The 18,680-nt window shown below is 43.4% G+C and overlaps 1 protein-coding gene and 1 pseudogene across 1 annotated transcript in view; both read right to left on the bottom strand.

The window, feature by feature from the left end:
• LOC131707000 (zinc finger protein 271-like) overlaps window positions 1–18,604 on the bottom strand; it is a 63,514-nt pseudogene extending 44,910 nt beyond the window's left edge.
• LOC131706924 (uncharacterized) overlaps window positions 1–18,680 on the bottom strand; it is a 32,857-nt gene that overhangs the window by 5,354 nt on the left and 8,823 nt on the right. Inside the window, exons 2-5 of the mRNA XM_059008869.1 lie at window positions 14,912–15,772; window positions 2,695–2,794; window positions 2,229–2,446; window positions 1,394–1,602 (exon numbers count right to left, since the gene is read on the bottom strand). Of these exons, the coding sequence (XP_058864852.1) occupies window positions 1,394–1,602; window positions 2,229–2,446; window positions 2,695–2,794; window positions 14,912–15,772 (1,388 nt within the window). The remainder of the gene's footprint in view (window positions 1–1,393; window positions 1,603–2,228; window positions 2,447–2,694; window positions 2,795–14,911; window positions 15,773–18,680) is intronic.

The following is an 18,680-nucleotide window of genomic DNA, read 5'->3' as shown; positions in this document are numbered from 1 at the left end:
GCTCACCTACATACATGCCGAATGAGATCAAATAATCAGACATGAAGTCAAAATATTCAGACATTGAAGTCAAAATTTTACAACGTCGGCTATGTGAGTGCTGACTGCATAGGTTTACATACCATGAATATTGTATATGTTATTTAAATGTTAAATTTATGTTTGTATAATGTTCTAACACCTGGTCACCACTGCAGCATGGAGAGGGCTAGTTGGGGGGGAATGAGATGAACGTGGACAGAGCGCTAAATCACACATTTAATCAACAACGTGATTTAGCTCCATTTCAGCACTCGAGTCGAAAGCATTGTGTTTTCCAGTTTCCACAACTTTGTCAGTGTTTCGGCTCCTTTTTAAAAAGTCAGTGTTTGTCCTATAACTCAGATTAATGCACTTTAAGAACATCTTTGATGTATTATTTGGATTGTTTAATTAATTTGTTACATTGTGAAAGACCCCAGTTTTTTATTATATACTTGTATGGAAATGTATATTTGAATTAATATTTTATTTTTATTTTATTATTTATTTCTTAGCAGACGCCCTTATCCAGGGCGACTTACAATCGTAAGCAAATACATTTCAAGTGTTACAGTACAAGTAATAATACAATTAAGAGCAAGATAAAATACAATGACTTTGGTTCTAGCAAGTACAAGAATATACTGAGAAAACAGCCTTTATATTGCACGTGCTCATTCAATCATTTTGTTTATATTATTATATTATTATTTAGGGTTAGAAAAAGATTGAACTCCAGTACAACATCAAGGCTCCATTCGGAGAGGACATAATCGCCACACGCCTTTAAGAAACCGGGTAGCCAAAAAATGCCCACTCGGAGATACCGAATCCACAGGGGAATGGCACGCAGAAATAGCCACTGAATACACCTTCAAAAGTGGAAGGTGACCTATCAGCATCAAGCAGTTCCTGCAGAAATTGTAAGATAACTGTCTTGGGTCAAGAGACTGGGTCTTGACTCTTAGTCAGACACCAGTTCTGGAATACTTCCACTTGTAGGCATACATCGACCTAGTGGAATCTGCCCTAGCGTTCTGCAATGTATCCACAACAGCATCCGATAGCCCAAGGGCTAACCAGCAGCCCCTCTCCGGGGCCACACCCATAGCTGGAACCTGCCCGCTTCCGGGTGGCAAAGAGAGCCTCTCGCCTGACTGAGGAGATCCAGGCTGACCTTGTAAGAGCTGGCACAGGGTCGAGAACCAGATTCTCCTGGGCCACCTGGGGGCCACTAGGAGAACTGACGTCTTCTCTAACCAGACCTTTTTGAGAAAGGCCGGGAGTAACGCTATTGGCGGGAACGTGTATAGGAGCGTTCTGGGCCACTCGTAGGTTAGGGTGACGCCGAGTGGACCGCATGAGGGAGTACCACAGGGGTGAAGAGATCGACCTGTGCCTTCCCGAATCGTTCCCAAATGAGCTCCACACCCGAGGGTGGAGTCACCACTGTGACGTCTGCGGACTGTTCTTGCCAATGGCTTAACCTACCATGCTCCGGGCCGCGGGGAGGGAGCAGAGCGTCCACCTGCCGAGATGCCTCGTGCTGCCGCAGGGAGCGCTGTATGACCTCCTCCACAGCTAGACCAAATGTATGCCCAGGGGATACTGGCACATCCAATAACGCCGCCTTATCCTCATCAGGTGCCCTAGCTTGCGAGAGCCATAGCTGCCTGCGAGGTACCACCAGGCTTGCCAGGCTTCAGCCTAGGGCTTGCCCTTGAAGGCCAGACATCTAGAGCAGTGTACTAGATATGATGCGGAGCTCCGTGAGCACGCCATCCAGGTAAGAGGTGAGAATACTCACCGTGTTAGCTAGGCAAGTCGCCAGCGCTTCCGCTGCATAAGCTCTCTAAGTGTGTCTCCGTAACCCTACATTGAGGGTTAGGGCACACAGGGCCTCCGGGTAATCCACCCACCGGCGGAGCCTTAACTAAGGTCACCATGGTGGAGTCCACCGTGGGAAACTTGCCAGCCCCAGTTTCGCTGCTTCCTTTAATGAAGCGAGCCTAGCGGCTTGCTTCAATACACAAGGAGCATACTTGCTGCATGAAGTCAGGAACGTGTGGGAAGGGTTGCACCGCAGGAGCCGCTGCCTGTGTCCGGGATACAGACCGATGGGGCTCTGTCGGTGCTGTCCAGGGGATCTACAAGAAGCAAGATCTGCAAGAGTTGGGCAACGCTGGGAAACTAAATTCGGAGGTAACCTCTGAGCTGGGTTCTCGACGGCGCTAGTTCCCTTTCTTCCTCCATCTCAGTGGGGAAGGAGTCATCCCAGGAGGCCGCTAATGCTAGCGTGTCCTCCTCCGCCATCAATGGCTGCGATTCAGGTTCGGCTTGGGCTCCCGTGGGAGGCTCAGTGGCCGGGGCTGGTGCAGGTAGCAGCGGGGCCGGGACCTGTATTGGTACCGCAGGAACTTGCTGCCTAGACAGAAGCTCAAGGACCTGCGTCATCTGCTCCTTCAAGTGAATAATGTCCCTTGCTTGTTTTGAACGTGTCACCCTTCTCGTCTGGGAGTCTAACCCCATGGCCTTGTTGAGCTTATGGCGATGTATTCTGGGCTGAAAAGCCGCGCATTGGTCGCAAATATCCTCTCTGCCCATAGCTTCCTGGGCATGTTGGAGTGCTTGTCCTGGAGTGGCAGTGCTGTATGCAATTGGCTCTGTGCGCACCGAGTGACCAAGCACTGTGCCACAGCAATAAGCACCGTGCGCGGATGGTGCATTGCAGCACTGAGGTGCTGGGCACCGAGCACCGTCCGCACCACGTGCACTGAGCACCGAGCATATCAGCATTATGTGCACCAAACACCGTGTGCACTGAGCACTGCGTACACCGAGGACCGCGTGCACGGGTTTCACCTAGTGTACCAGAGAGCCGAGGGTGATACACGCACCAAGGCACTAGCACTGTGTGCGCTGGGCGCCAAGTGCACCAGGCACCGTGTGCCCCGTCAGGGTTCTCCCCAGGGCTTTTCAGGCGGGCGGGATGCCCGGCGAAGTGGCTGTCACCACCCGGCTGAAAAAACCCGATCCGTCCGTCTTACACATGCTATTGTGCCTTTAACAATAAGGATTGATTGCGCTTCTAACAGACTAGACCACTTGTGCGTTGCTGGGTGAAAAAAAAAAATAATAATAATCTTGGAACCACAGGACAGCTGTGTTACCATAATAAAAAACAGTAATGAAAAAAATGTAGAATATAAAAAAAGCACAACCATTCTTTGTCGTATTATATATTTAAGCTAAAAGGCAAGTTTATTTTTCTGTTAAAAGTTCTCCTGGCTATAATGTTCGGCCGCCCGGCTGTACAGAATTCCTGAGGAGAACCCTGACTGTGCTCAGAGTACCGTGTAGCACCGTATGCACGTGCGCCAAGCGTTGTGAGCACCGCGTGCACTGGACACTGTAAGCACCGGGCACCGCGTGCACCGAGGTACCAAGTACCAAGGGCTGAGCGTGCACCGAGGTGCCGAGGGCTGAGCGTGCACCGAGGGCTGAGCGTGCACCGAGGGCAGAGCGTGCACCGAGGGGCCGAGGGCAGAGCGTGCACCGAGGGGCCGAGGGCAGAGCGTGCGCCGAGGGGCCGAGGGCTGAGCGTGCACCGAGGTACCAAAGCACCAGGGGGGGGGGGGGGGAATGGGGGCAGCTACACACCGGTGCCTACCTAAACCGCATGGTCAAACACCTGGTCAGTGTGTAGCATGCACCAGAGAGACACAAGGGCCAAAGAGCTGAAAAGCAAACAGCAAATACAGTGAAAAACAGTTGGGGGAGAACACACTATTGTTTGTTATGAAAAAGGCCCAACTCACCGAGGTGTGTAAGGAGGGTGTGCCTACGCAGCTGACGAGGTCTACTTTACAGCGGGTTGGAGGAATACACGGCTGGTAGACAGGATACACGCAGCGGCAGCCAAACAAACAAGGCCCAATCCAGCTGCCAGACGACGGCTGGTGGAATCACTCAACAGCAGAGATGCGGCAGAGCCTAGCCCCGTGGAGGAACTGTATTCTCCCAAGAGTGTAGTTTTTAAAAGGAGAAAACACACACACACACACACACACTTCTTATAGTACTGCACAGGCAGTCGCTCACACACGACAGACAGTAACAAAGAAGGCAGCCTGCAAATCAAGAGAGCAGGCTGCTGAAAAGACAGAAACTTTTGTATTCCTGCATGAAACAGAAAAACAGCACAGCGCTCAGTCTTGGCCTCCAGGCCTTGCTGTGCCGTTTGTTCCAAGGTTTGTAAACTGAGCGTAGAACTAGAATCGCACGGTGCAATTTATGAATACCACAAAAACCCAGGAGGGTACCTGCAGGCGCGGAGCCTCTCTCTTGTCAAGGCTCCACTGTGGTGGTCCTGTGCCAGCTTCCAGGTCCATCAACAATAGGGGCGTAAGCTTCCAAGTACATCACCACAGACTTTATTCAAGGCAGACTCAAAACAAGGGTGTGCAGCTGTCAGCTTCCAGACACCAGTCAAGGTGCACCCGATACGCATGCCAGCGTCAGAGACACACGGTCAGGTACGGTGAACAGCGTTCAGTGCTCACTGCTGCTGGTGCGTAATTCCTGTAATATGGCAGGTCAGCATTAAACCACCAATCAGTGTAGCACCGTCGCTGATCAGCAGCCAATAGCAATCTAGCAAGCCAATACAACACAACTAGCACACACTAAAACGTCCGTGCAGATATCTTTTGAAAACAAGCCCTGACAGCCCCATAAGCATTGTACTTTTGAACCATTAGATGAAATGTTTACAGAAAACTTCAACTGCTGCTACAACCATGATTCATTTATTAACAGCGCCTGAATAAAATTATACCAAATCACATTTTTATTTACAATGAAGGGAAAACATAATACAGGTTTTCACTATAAGCACTAGGATGACACCGTTCCTTCATTGTAAATAAAAACGTGGTTTTGTACAAAGTAATTAAAACGCTATTAATAATAAATGAATCATGGTCGCAGCCAATAGCAACCATGTGATGTTTTCATTCATGGAATTTCTCTGCTTAATTGTTTTCCAAACATTAAAAGTCTGTGGGGGGAGGAGGGGGGGGGGGCAAGTTTGTCTGAAAAGTAACTGAAAACAATAAATAAAATACCCTTACTCAGTTTTACAGATGTGCGTGTTGAACAACAGCAGCAATAATAATAATAATTATAATAATGATTTTGGTTTACTTTAGCCAGTCTCGTCTTGTTTGAACAGTCAATCTAAAAACAATTTGGGGGCGGGACTGCAAGGCCTCATTTGCTCATAAACCTCACAGTCTTTCATTGGATGAACTGATCTTATGACGTCACCTTAATCAGGTGATAATAATACAGATGTTTTTAGAGCGGTCCGCCATCAATATTTATTTCCGATTACTGCATTGCGAGATACGACACAGGAACATGACATCAACGAAAGCTTGGAGGCATTTTAACATTGAGAGAGAGAGAGAGAGAGAGAGAGAGAGAGAGAGAGAGAGAGAGAGAGAGAGAGAGAGAGAGAGAGAGAGAGAGAGAGAGAGAGAGAGAGAGAGAGAGAGAGAGAGGAGAGAGAGAGAGAGAGAGAGAGAGAGAGAGAGAGATCTGCTTTCCAGAACCTTGCAATTAAAACAGAATATGGTATTTTGCTGTACTAGTATAACAAACTATGGGTGATTATTACTTTATATAAATTATCATAAGTTATGCACGAATGGAGGAATTGGCTTTCTGTGGTGATTTCACTTTTTTTCCTTCAAATGGCATATATCTATAATCATTTGCGTGATTTATTTTAATAGCAAATACATATCCTGACTGCTATTACAGTTTCGTTACAGGATTCATTCATTTCTCTGTAATGTAATCTCAGTTTTACATACAGAGGCTGCTCGTTCTCAGGGTTCTGGGATGCTTTGCTTTTCATATAATGTCCCAAATTCTAGTGTGATTTGGTTTTCAGGTAACTGTTGCCAGCATACTACATCTGAGGACCCTGGGTGATTTAGAACCCCCTTTACCATAGCAGACAGATTGCCATTTCTCACCATTTAGAGGACGACTGACCCAGAGGCTTCAAACACTTTTAACTCCCAAAACTACCGTGCCCCAAGTTTTAAAAAGCACTTCATTTAAAGAAATGTTCCTTCTCAAAAATGTGTGTTAATATGAACCTTTAATAAAGAAAAACACCTGCTTTTAATGAATTTTCATGTAGGTCTACCTATTTCAGAGCCATGTTGCTTCTTTGTAGTAAAAGAAAAACATTTTTATTTGTTTCTTAATAAAAAAAACAACGTTTTCTGGGGAGAGTAAATAAATACATTAAGTTTGATTCATGTGGGTTACTCTTAAATGAATTCACGGTCCAGTTCTCGTGTGCTTTTTTCTGGTAAACTCAGCATGCGTGCATTAAAGGGATGCTTTATTACTGCGCATGGAGACCAGGCTTTATCCACTGAGAGGCGCGCTGAGTAAAACTCTTTTTATGGCCTGAAAATTAGTGCTGTGCAGTTTGATTCATGTCACTGACTTGATTCGTTTGATTATATAGTGCATATATATATATATATATATATATATATATATATATATATATATATATATATATATATATCACGACAATACCCGCAGTACAGAAATGTTCATTAATGATCAACAAAATGAGAAAAAAATGTAAAGCTGGTACATCTCAGAGAAGCTGGATAAACAGACAACGACACAGAAGGTCTGTACAGCACTGAAACACTGCGTTAAATAAAACGAACTGTCCTGCTGAACCTCGTCTTCTTTAATATCAGCATCACAAGGGTGTCCATGGATTACAAAAAATAACAGATGGGCCTCTTCAGTGAGTTACAGGAAAACAATTCCATCTCGAGTTTCTGTTTCTGTTACATGCATGCTAATGCCATGGCTCACTGGATAAGTCGACACTAAACGGCATCTCCGTGGAGTGTCGAGTTTTAACCGATAATCAATACAGTCAATTACGCGTCTCTCGTTAATCAGTGTACACACAGTGGTATATCGGTAGTGTGCCAGCACCTCAAAAAAGTAACCAGCCCTCACAGGTGTTGTCAATAATATTAAAACACAAAATCATCGTTACCTGATTCTGTATTCATTTCCCCGGCGACTTTTAGTTGAATTGTTATATTTTAAATGGACTCGGTCTTGTTGATGACGTCATGCCTGTTCATTTAGCAAACAAAGCGTCTGTAACACCCGTGCGTCGCGAACAAAAAACCTTCAATTAAAATTAATAATAATGCAACTTACCTTTTTTTAAATTGTCCACGCCTTACAAACTGCTATGCAATATCGTTTAACTAAAAAAAAACCCTCTGCACGGCTCAGTGTTTATGTAACCCTGTTTGAGAAACGACGCTGTGTGTTTGAAACGCCAGCAGGACAGTGATCCCGGATGGATTTTGTGCGCATGCTCCTAACAGTGTCTCAGCCTAGAGGGTTTGTCTGCAGAACAGAAACCCCTGCATCGTCCCAAGGATGAGAGAAAGAAGGATCGGACCCGGTGTGTGCGGGGCTTAGATCGGGGCGTAGATAGGAGCACACTCAGCCCAGTGTACCGAGTCTGCTGCGGATAGAAACGCTTTGAATGGGCGTTTCACTGGCTATAATATATACCGGATTGGTATACTGCCATTCTTAGTTCTTCATTTGATTATATTACTAAAATAGATTTTACAGCTGAGGCATTGCGTACGTCCAATAAAATGAGGATTTCATATCAGTGGAAATCTGTGACTGATCTGAACTAACTGGTTGGATGTTAAAGGATTGGACATTGCGTTTACAATAACATGGCAGCCTTTATTTTATTTATTTATTAACTTTTATTTACCAGTGATGTCTAACGTCCGAACCATCTACGGAGCAAAGTAATAATCGTTTTCCATCAATATGTGTTTATAAAAATTCACAACAGCAAAACACGTGTGTGTGTGTGTGTGTGTGTGTGTGTGTGTGTGTATGCAAGGCTTGTTTGATCAATAGACTTATCATATATAATCATGAACACAGACAATGCTGCTTTAAATTTGTAGGCTAGTACAAGAGTCTTGAACTGGATGCGAGCGGTGATCGGGAGCCAGTGGAGTGAGCGGAGCAGTGGAGTTGCGTGGGAGAAGCGAGGCAGAGAGAACACCAGGCGGGCAGCGGAGTTCTGGATGAGCTGGAGCAGACGGGTGGCGGACGCAGGGAGGCCAGCCAGGAGGGAGTTGCAGTAGTCTGGGCGGGAGAGTACCAAGGCCTGGACCAGGAGCTGGGTGGCGTAGTTGGTGAGGAAGGGTCGGATTCTTCGGATGTTGCTCAGGAAGAATCGGCAAGTGCGTGCCAGAGTGGAGATTTGCTGGAAATAAGAGAGGCAGGGGTCCAGGGTGACTCCGAGGTTCTTAGCTGAGGAAGAGGGAGAGAGTGTGGTAGATTCCAGAGGAACAGAGATAGAGAGATCAGAGGAGGGGGAGGAGGAGGAGGGAAAAAAAAGGAGGTCAGATTTAGAGAGGTTGAGTTTGAGATGATGCGAGTGCATCCAGGAGGAGATAGCAGACAGACAGGTAGAGATACGGGAGGAGAGGTGGGGAAGGAGAGGAAAATCTGAGCATCATCAGCATAGAAATGGTATGAGAAACCATAGGATGCGATGAGGGGGTCCAGGGAGCGGGTGTAGAGAGAGAACAGGAGAGGACCCAAGACTGACCCTTGGGGGACTCCTGTTGAGAGAGGGTGAGTTGTGCAGGTTGCTCCACGCCAGGTTACCTGGTAAGTGCGGTTGGAGAGGTAGGAGGAGATCTAGGCCAGAGCAGTGCCAGAGATCCCCAGGTCAGCGAGAGATGATAGTAGAATAGAGTGATCAACAGTGTCAAAGGCAGCAGAGAGGTCGAGGACAATTAGGACAGAGGAGAGAGAGGCAGCTCGGGCAGACTTTAGTGAGTTGGTGACAGACAGGAGGGCGGTTTCAGTGGAGTGAGCAGAGCGGAAGCCAGATTGGAGAGGGTCGAGCAGAGAGTGGTTAGACAGGAAAGCAGAGAGCTGGCGGTGTACAGTCCGCTCGAGGGTTTTGGAGAGGAAGGGTAGTTTTAGTAATATATCATCATATACGTTGCGTATCCAACTGCTGTGGTACCAGAGTAAAGGTGGACATTATAAAAAGGAAGTGTTCTGGCAATTATCTCCAAGTAGTTTTTTTAATTGGTACAACAGAAAGATTGACACTGGGGCGGGCTTTATTCTCTTTCGATCTGGCGCTTCATTGGTGCACTCTGTGTTCATGCTGTCGCAGGCGTTGTATGGTATCCAGCCACATGGTAAGATGGTTAATGACAAGAATTTATTTTCTGACATTTGTTATATTTTTAATAAAATGGCATCTCTAAACAAAGGAACGAGGCAAAGCCACGTTTGGAAGTATTTTGAGGAACCGGACGAGAAAACCGGGGCATGTAAATAATTACGGCAAACAAACTTGTTGTACCACAGAAACACAAGTTCAATGCTTTATCATTTGAAATGAAAACATTCAGAAATTACTGTGGATGGAGCTACTGATGGCAGTAAAAAACAAACATCCAAAACGACATTTGCTATAGAGCGAGTCGAACAGGGCGTGATCACGTTATCCCTCTAGGACAGTGTGTGTGAATCGTGAATGCAGCAGTTTTGAAATCGATGCAAGAGTATTCCAATAACAGCGAGGCTGCAAAAACTTAAAGAAAACGGTGCTGCAGGTGTTTATACAAAACTTTCAAAGGGAGAACAAGTTGCGATTACCACAGACTCCTGGACCCCATTCCCCATTCTTCCCATAGACGGGGCGCTTTTTTCACTTGAAATTGTTCTGCATGATTTTGGACCGAACACCCGTTTATGTTTAGTACAATTGTTGTTTGTATGTTGGAACTACTGCACTAAAGTGAGTGAGACACACTTCAAACAGGGAGCCCAGGCATCTCTTATTAACAATGTAATGTTAAGCTTGTGTGCCTATGTGAATTTGAATACGCTACGTTATTTAGTAATACTTGACCATATACAATGAACTGCCCTAGAAGGCAAACATTATATGAATTACTAATCTATTATTATTATTATTATTATTTATTTCTTAGCAGACACCCTTATCCGGGGCAACTTACAATTGTTACAAGATATCACATTATCCATTATTTTTTACATATAATTACCCATTTATACAGTTGGGTTTTTACTGGAGTAATCTAGATAAAATACCTTGCTCAAGGGTACAGCAGCAGTGTCCCCCACCTGGGATTGAACCCACGACCCTCCGGTCAAGTCCAGAGCCCTAACCACTACTCCACACTGCTGCCCCTAAAATACACATTGATTGTGTGTCAGATTGGCATTTAAAAATTAGACTTGTAGCAATGTTTGGGAGGTTTATGTACACTAGTATGTAGAGGAGAGATTAGATTTAAGTACTCTGAAATTGTAAGGCTCTGGAAGTACTCAAACAATATATTTCTCTAAAAGCCAACCCCTACTATCAAAGACTGCAACCTTTATAAAGCTCGGAGGCAAACCTTTTAATATCAGTGTGACAGAAATATAATGAATCTTGGTTGTAAATCTCCCTCCCAGCCTGTGAGGGCGCTAAGCAGCGAAAGTAGAGTTCTTTGGATGGGCTGGCCTGACAGTTCTTTCCCAGGGTCGGGAAGTCGGTCAGTCTGGAAGAAGGCGAGGCTCCGTTGAAGGAACGTATTGACCCAGAAGGGCAACAGCGTAGCAGCTGCAGATTGTAGAGACAAGCTGCACTCGTTTACCAAGGGGTCATGCGTGATAGCATAAAAGGGGAGGGAGGATCGCAATCTACTCCTTCACTTGGTTTGAAGAGAAACTGGAAGGACCGGGAGAGACCCAGAGAAACATAAAAAGTATTTGTGAGTGTTTTTGTTTATCGTTGTTAGTAATTGTCTGTTTGTGAATCACCAGACGGCTAACACGTCTCCGGATCTGTCGCCTTGGGCCAGCACTACCCGGAACAACAACACTGAAGTCACTTAATAAATTATTATCACCCACCACGAGCACTACTGCACGCACCCGGACTGGTGACAGTGTTCAGTATTATTGTGGGGCAAATAACGTGTGTTTATTATTTGGACTGCAACCCATTCTTATTGTTACCTCCATGCTTTACACATTATTATTATTTATTTATTTCTTAGCAGACGCCCTTATCCAGGGCGACTTACAGTTGTAAACAAAAATACATTTCAAGTATCACAGTACAAGTAATAATACAATTAAGAGCAAGATAAACTACAATGACTTCGGTTCGAGCAAGTACAAGTATGACAAAATACCATTCAATAACAGAGCAGATAACAGTGTCAGTGATAGTTACATCAGGATATAATTAAATACAAAATACTACAGATTAAATAACACTTGACGGATTACAGTACTCTAAAGTACAGGATTAGATGCAGTAAAATAGGGGGCAGATAAGAGCAAGTAAAGTGCATTTAAGAAAGAGTGATAAAAGTGTCCAGAAGGAAAAAAGAGGAGTTCTACAGGGTGGAGGGTGGAGAAGGAGCGGGCTCTGGAGGCAGGGGAGCGTAGAGGAGGTAGAGCCAGTCTTCTAGTGCAGGCGGTGCGGAGAGGTCGAGTGGGGGTGTAGGGAGAGATGAGGGTCTGGAGGTAGCTGGGTGCAGTCTGGTCAAGGCATCTGCAGGCTAGTACATTGCCGGAGGCTTATTGTTTGGTCACCAGACCGGGATTAAAAATAAAGGATCACTTTTCCAAATGGATTACAGTTTCCTGGTTGTGATTATTCCTGCACTGCATCACCTCTGCACCTGTTCTTACTCAGCAGCCACTTTGACACAATTAGTCACAGTGCTCTTTACAATCCCAAAATCCTCTGCTATTTTTTTTCTCTGGTGACTCTTTTCCAGAAGAGAAAGTAAATTCCAATTTTTTTCCCATTGTAAGCACAGGTCACTTTCTCTTCCCTGCTGCAGCCATTGTGCATTAGCGCTGTTCATAATCACACTGTTCAAAACTAACACAAGAGTTCACGTTTTTTTATTATTTAACAGCTGTCATACCTACAGTACTACAGTGGCGGCTGGTCATTAAGGGCTGACAGGGCTAAGCCCCTCCTGGGACACATTCCTCCAACGCATTAACCTACAGCGTGAATATTCATGGTTAGTTTCTCAGATCATTAATTAATTAAATTAAGTCCCTTATTTAAACTTGCATCCAATGCGTGCCCCCTTGCGTTAGGACGCTGTTAATATTCCTTGACTTGCGTCCTTATCAGACCGGAGAGGGCTCAATTCCGTTACCCTCGGGGCTCGCAGGGACTCCAAGAAGGGTATGGATGTAAGAGTTACGCGTCCCATCTGGCACATCCAATCTGGTACAGCTGCACGCACACTCCCCTACAAAGACACAAACCCCACTAACACCTTATTTATACACCTGTGGCTGGCATTATTTAAATACTTACTCAGTGCTTGCTACACTGCTATTACTCAGGGCAGTTTACAAGAGGAGCACAAATACAAGCATGGACAATGCACATTGCAAAGCTACACGTCACGCAATATTCACCCATTCATGTCATAATACAGACATGGGACACTCATTTTTCATTCATTTTAGGAACCTGATGAATTTACAAGTCCTCCACGCGGTTGCCCAGTAAGGACGGTGCAGTCTTGTCACTTATCAAATCCTTTTTAACAATTGTCAGTGTCACATAAGTTAACAACCTACGTGAAATCAAATAGTTTACTTTTGCTGATTAATCACCCTGCAATTTTTCATTAGTTGTGTAGTGTGGGAGATTATATATATATTTGGACTAGTTTAAATTGTAATCATATAATACCTTATTTGAATTCAAAATCATATAGGACTCACCTATAGTGAAATAATCAGACTGGACACCGCTTCTGGTGAATACAAAGGAACAGTTTTATTATTAATAAAACCAAATAAAGGAAAAATAAAAGGTGCAACAACTAAACTAAAGGAATACAGAAAGAAACAATGAACTAAACTAAGCAATACAGAAAGGAACATGTAAAATACGACACCACACTCCCGACAGCAGATTAGCGATCCAGAGGGATCTATGGCAGATTCCTTTTAAAGGTTACAACCGCATTCCTGACAGTTACTTAAGACGAAGGTTACTCTTAACAGGGGTATCGTTAGTAACACAAATATTTACTTTCGTTAATATTTGATAATCAAAGCATCGTTAAATCAGTCTCATACAGATGTTTTGGTTCAGAAGGCAATTCTCACTCTTGCGAGATAAAGACGCTCTTTGCATCCAGACAACCTGACGAGAATGATCTATTATCAAGACAGCTAATTTGGATTCTAGCTTTAAACGCAGAATGATAATTGCCTTGTAAAACTCACATCAATTTGTATAAATCACATACAAACAAATACTATAGTGTTTATTAACAAGCATGAATTGAAAGCAATAACACTTCTTACATTTTACCTAAAACAAAACGTTAATTTTACTTTAAGGTCTGCTTATTCTCGAGTTCATAAGAGGATAAAAACACTACTCATTGACAGACTTTCGCTGCCTCTTCCAGCCGATCCGGGTCTGAACAAAACAGACGCTCAAAGGCTCTCCTGCAGGCAAGGGAAGTTCAAATTCCAGGAACGAAAGAAATGTTTTTGCAAAAACAAGAGTCATTAACTATTTAGGTATTCCACTGAAACAGCAAATCCTCCACCAATATGTGCACTCTTCATGCAGTTATGTCTGGGATATTCCACTGCAAATTCCGGCACTGCTAGCTTAATGACAGACTGGATATATTTCAATCTCTGTCGACTTCAAATGATATGTCCAACTACATTCCTCCGGTGATCAATCAGGGCTAAGTTAGAGATTTTTAGGATTTTAGACCTCTTACGCGGTGGACTCCCACACCAAGGCAAACACTGGGGTGTTATCTTGTATCAGAGTTTCTGAAAACGGTATCTGTTCAAGCCGATCGCAGGCTGCGAGTCTTCAGATTGTCGTGTTCTGTGTTGTAGGAGCACTGATTGAAAGCTGCACTCGTCCTTTTCTAATCCTCTTTTCACCCCGGTGATTGGATAGTTTGTTTATTTGGGGCTGTGCCCGAGTCCACGTGGGGTGTTTTCCCATTGGCTGTTCTCATTCCGAGACGGCCCAGTGTTCTCAATTGTTCCTCTGTTTTGCCCCTGTCAGATGGATTTATGAGGTGGACTGTTCTCTGTTCATGGTGTCAAAACGTTCAAAACCACCTGGTTTTTACCTTTTGAAAGACACTGCTGGAGTCACAAGATCTATTCAACGATGGTAAAGATAAACCACTTGTCCATTCACTTGTCAGTGCGGGGGTTTGTGACAAGAAACCAAGCAGGCACAGAGAATGGCTTAGGACCCCCCACCCCCCCCCCGTATATTCAATTTCTGTTAACTTCATAAACAGAATGATATTATGACCCAATCTGACTCAACAGCTGTTACTTAAGTCTTTGTCATGTTGAGCAGCAAACGCTAACATGAGTCACGAAGCAAACCAGTTTCACTGAACTGTCCATTTTATCCACGATCACATTTAGGCTAATAGTAATTTTCTTAGCCGAGATACAGTTTGAAACATGTTGAAGTTCACTGTTTTAAAATGAGCCGAAGCTCAGTAACTCACTCTCTCACAAAACGGTTGTGTATTGTTGCAGTAGCTTGTGCAGGTGCTGCTAGAAGCTGACCCCGCCAGCCTCGGATCTGGTGATGCCTGGTGTGAGGGGCGATACCTAAAGCGGAGAGCGCAGGCAGATGTAGCCATCGGGTGCGTAGAAAAGTGTTTATGAAAGAGATGGTGGATTTTCTATGTGTAAGATTACTGAAAACGTTTGTCATTTGGTGACATGTGGACAGTTTGGAGGGGAAATGTCACCCCCCACTGCCACCTCCTACCTCCGCCCATGCTGTGAATTCGCTGATGTATTTTAAGTTTGTTTTTAACACGGAAACTCTTCCCACAGTCAGAGCAGCGATACGGTTTCTCTCCTGTGTGAATTCGCTGGTGATGTTTCATGTCTCCTGACTGACTGAAAATCTTCCCACAGTCAGAGCAGCGATACGGTTTCTCTCCTGTGTGAATTCGCTGGTGTTTTTTTAGGTCGCCTGAAAAACTGAAACTCTTCCCACAATCAAAGCAATGATAAGGTTTCTCTCCTGTATGAGTTCGCTGGTGTGCTTTCAGGGTTCCTGACTGACTGAAACTCTTCCCACAGTCAGAACAGCGATACGGTTTCTCTCCTGTGTGAGTTCGCTGGTGTGTTTTCAGGTTTCCTGAGTGACTGAAACTCTTGCCACAGTCAGAGCAGCAATACAGTTTCTCTCTGTGAGTTTGCTGGTGTGTTTTCAGGGTTCCTGACTGACTGAAACTCTTCCCACAATCAGAGCAGCGATACGGTTTGTCTCCTGTGTGAATTCGCTGGTGTGTTTTCAGGTTTCCTGAGCGACTGAAACTCTTCCCACAGTCAGAGCAGCAATACGGTTTCTCGCCTGTATGAATTCGCTGGTGTGTTTTCAGGGTTCCTGAATCTCTGAAACTCATCCCACAGTCAGAGCAGCAATACTGTTTCTTTCCTGTGTGACTTTGCTGGTATGTTTTAAAATGCTCTAACTGGGTGAAACCTTTCCCACAGTCAGGATATTCTCCACCGCCCGCCCTCGCTTTAGCTGTTGGACTGGAACCTGGAAAATATGAATAGGAAAGAAAGTAAGAGGGACTGCTTGTAGGCTTAGGGCATGTGGCTAGGTGGTGGAGTGGACTCAAGCATGTGAATTACAGCTGTGGGCTTGCATTGGGTTACAACAGCTTAAAAATGCAAAGTTAAACTTAAAGCCTTTACTTACTGTGTAAAAGCAGAGTCAGTAAAGACTGATGCTGGTGAAACCGAGGCCTGGGATCAAAATCTGCCTTCAAAACTCTCCTGTAATGTTTCAGGTCTAGTTCCTCTAACACACTCTACAATTATACATTTTTGCAATAGCATTGCACATACAATAATATCCAAATATTTTTACACTGAACATTTATAATGATAAATAAAGTACTTTAGTGTTTCTCCCCCTTAGTAATACCACCTCCCGAGCAACAGATACCTATATCTGAAGTTATGAGTACTATATGTTGAAAGGGTTGGAGTGGTCCCGGGTAAACAAATAGCTAGTAATGTAACCTACATGCTCCCTCCCTCCCTCTCAACCACACTGTGGATATCACACAATCTAGAATGACAATGTCACAGCTACTGGGAGTCACTCACCTGCTAGACTGCATTCTGAATGGGAGCGCCCGTCTTCCTTTCCACCTTCTTAAATCTTCTTAAATTCCAGCCTTAGGAATTTTTTTTATTTTTTATTATTTGATTAACCTTTCTAAACTTCGTTGCATCCCTTCTTGCAATATTATTATTTATGTATTTAGCAGAGACCCTGTATTAATGTTTTGTTCTATATACAGACATGATTAGAGAGATTTCTGGTATTATTTCTAAAGATTTTACCCGCCACCTTTTTTACTTTATGTAGGAGATAATTTACTACCATCTCCTTAGTCATTTCATACTTTGACCGCTGAGCTGATTAATCTACACATTTACAGGTTAATCTATAGATTTACCAATTTTACACATAGAGAGAGAGAGAGAGAGAGAGAGAGAGAGAGAGAGAGAGAGAGAGAGAGAGAGAGAGAGAGAGAGAGAGAGAGAGAGAGAGAGAGAGAGAGAGAGAGAGAGAGAGAGAGAGAGAGAGAGAGAGAGAGAGAGAGAAAAGTTTACATACTCCACGACCCTCCGGTAGTCCAGAGCCCTAACCACTACTCCACACTGCTGCCACATACAAAGTGTTCAGTATTTCATACCTGTTTGTCTTTATTTAGGGCTCTGGACTCTTGACCGGAGGGTCGTGGGTTCAATCCCAGGTGGGTGACACTGCTTGCCGTACCCTATATACAGCAGACATGTCGCCCTTTTAAAATCGTGTATGGAAAATAGTTCATGATGAAAAAAGTGTAGTTTTGAAATTCTTATGAAAATGTATTCACGTCAGAATGTATTTTATAAATATGTAAATTTTCATGTTTTGCAAGTACATTGTGTAAATCAATATGAGCAGCACTACTCACTTTGTTTAATCTGATTCTCTTTTGTGGCATAGCTTTCTATCTGCATAACATTTGTGATGAGAGGTGCTCTATAAAAGTGGGTTTTGTTTTTAATGCATTTGCTAAGCTTACAACAGACTGCATTCACTTTCTTATTTATTTTTTATGTAATTACAATAATCAAGCAAATGGCGAGTTGATTTATAAGCAACAATACACCCAAATAGTATGTTTATATACTTTAAATCCAGGAAATATAGCAGTTCAAACTCTCACCAAAATATTATTTTATTTATTTTTCTTGGTTTGATCTTTAAGGACTGACTTGTAAAATTGTTAGCCTTTTTTTATACATATAACATAAAAAAAACTATTTTCATTGAATTATTCAATCAATCAAATCAATCTTTATTTTATATAGCGCCTTTCACAGTGGACCACCATCACAAAGCACTTTACAAGATGCAGTAACAAGAAAATCCATAATACTTCAAATACAGAGAAATGCATAATACATGATATACACTAACATTTACAACAGTCAATCCTTTATTTAAAGATTGACTGTTGTAAATGGTTAGGCTTTTTTTTATACAACATAAAAACCTACTTTCATTGAATTATTAACTAAAGGTTTACAGTATTGGGTTTAATTTCTGTCTCATGTACGCCTTTTGGTGAGATTGTATTTATGTAATGTGAACTGTGATAACATATTATAAATCACTATGAACCACTGACATTACAGATCATATAAGAGACCTCTACAGATCATTAGAAACGGTCTAATGGATTATAATGCTGTTTCAAGCAGGATATCTGTGGTTTTGCTGCACCTCAAAAAAGTAACTCGGCCTCAAATATGATGGCAATAATATTAAACATAAAAACATCGTTACCTTATTATCGATTGATTTCCCCGGTGCTTTTTAGCGTATTTGTCCATTTAACAAGCAAAGAGTCTGCCACACCCGTGCGTCGCAACTAAACATGAATTAAAAATGCAACTTATTATTATTGAGTCGTCCACGCCTTGCAGAAGCATTTAAATAAAAAACATCGAATGTCATTTTTTTTAAACTTACGATGGATAATTATGCCTACTGTTTTTTGTTTGTTTTTGGTTTTTTTTGTGAAGCTGTTTAGAGAAAGAAAGAAATAAAAACACACGACTCTGTGTCAAACATCTTCTATAAACAAGACAGTCAACTCTGCCTTTTCTTCCGTCCCTGTCGGAGCAGCGCATCATGGGAACCCAGAGTTCCGGTGGCGATTTTCTCCCAATCTATATAATGTAAACACTGCCTCATTTCATATTCCAAGCCGACTCTTTTTAAAACGACTGCATTTTAAACACCATTCACTTTAGATTTATTTAGAGACACCCTTTCTTATTTCTACGATCGATGTTTTCACTTGGCCTGACAAGAGCTGACTTTATTTCCACCGTCATGCATATTCATGAGTAGTCATGTGGGGCTTGGTTTGGTTGTC

Source organism: Acipenser ruthenus, chromosome 38, assembly GCF_902713425.1.
Source record: "Acipenser ruthenus chromosome 38, fAciRut3.2 maternal haplotype, whole genome shotgun sequence".
NCBI lineage: Eukaryota > Metazoa > Chordata > Actinopteri > Acipenseriformes > Acipenseridae > Acipenser > Acipenser ruthenus.
The sequence above is the reverse complement of the archived record's forward strand: the minus strand, read 5'-3'. Positions and strand labels throughout refer to the sequence as shown.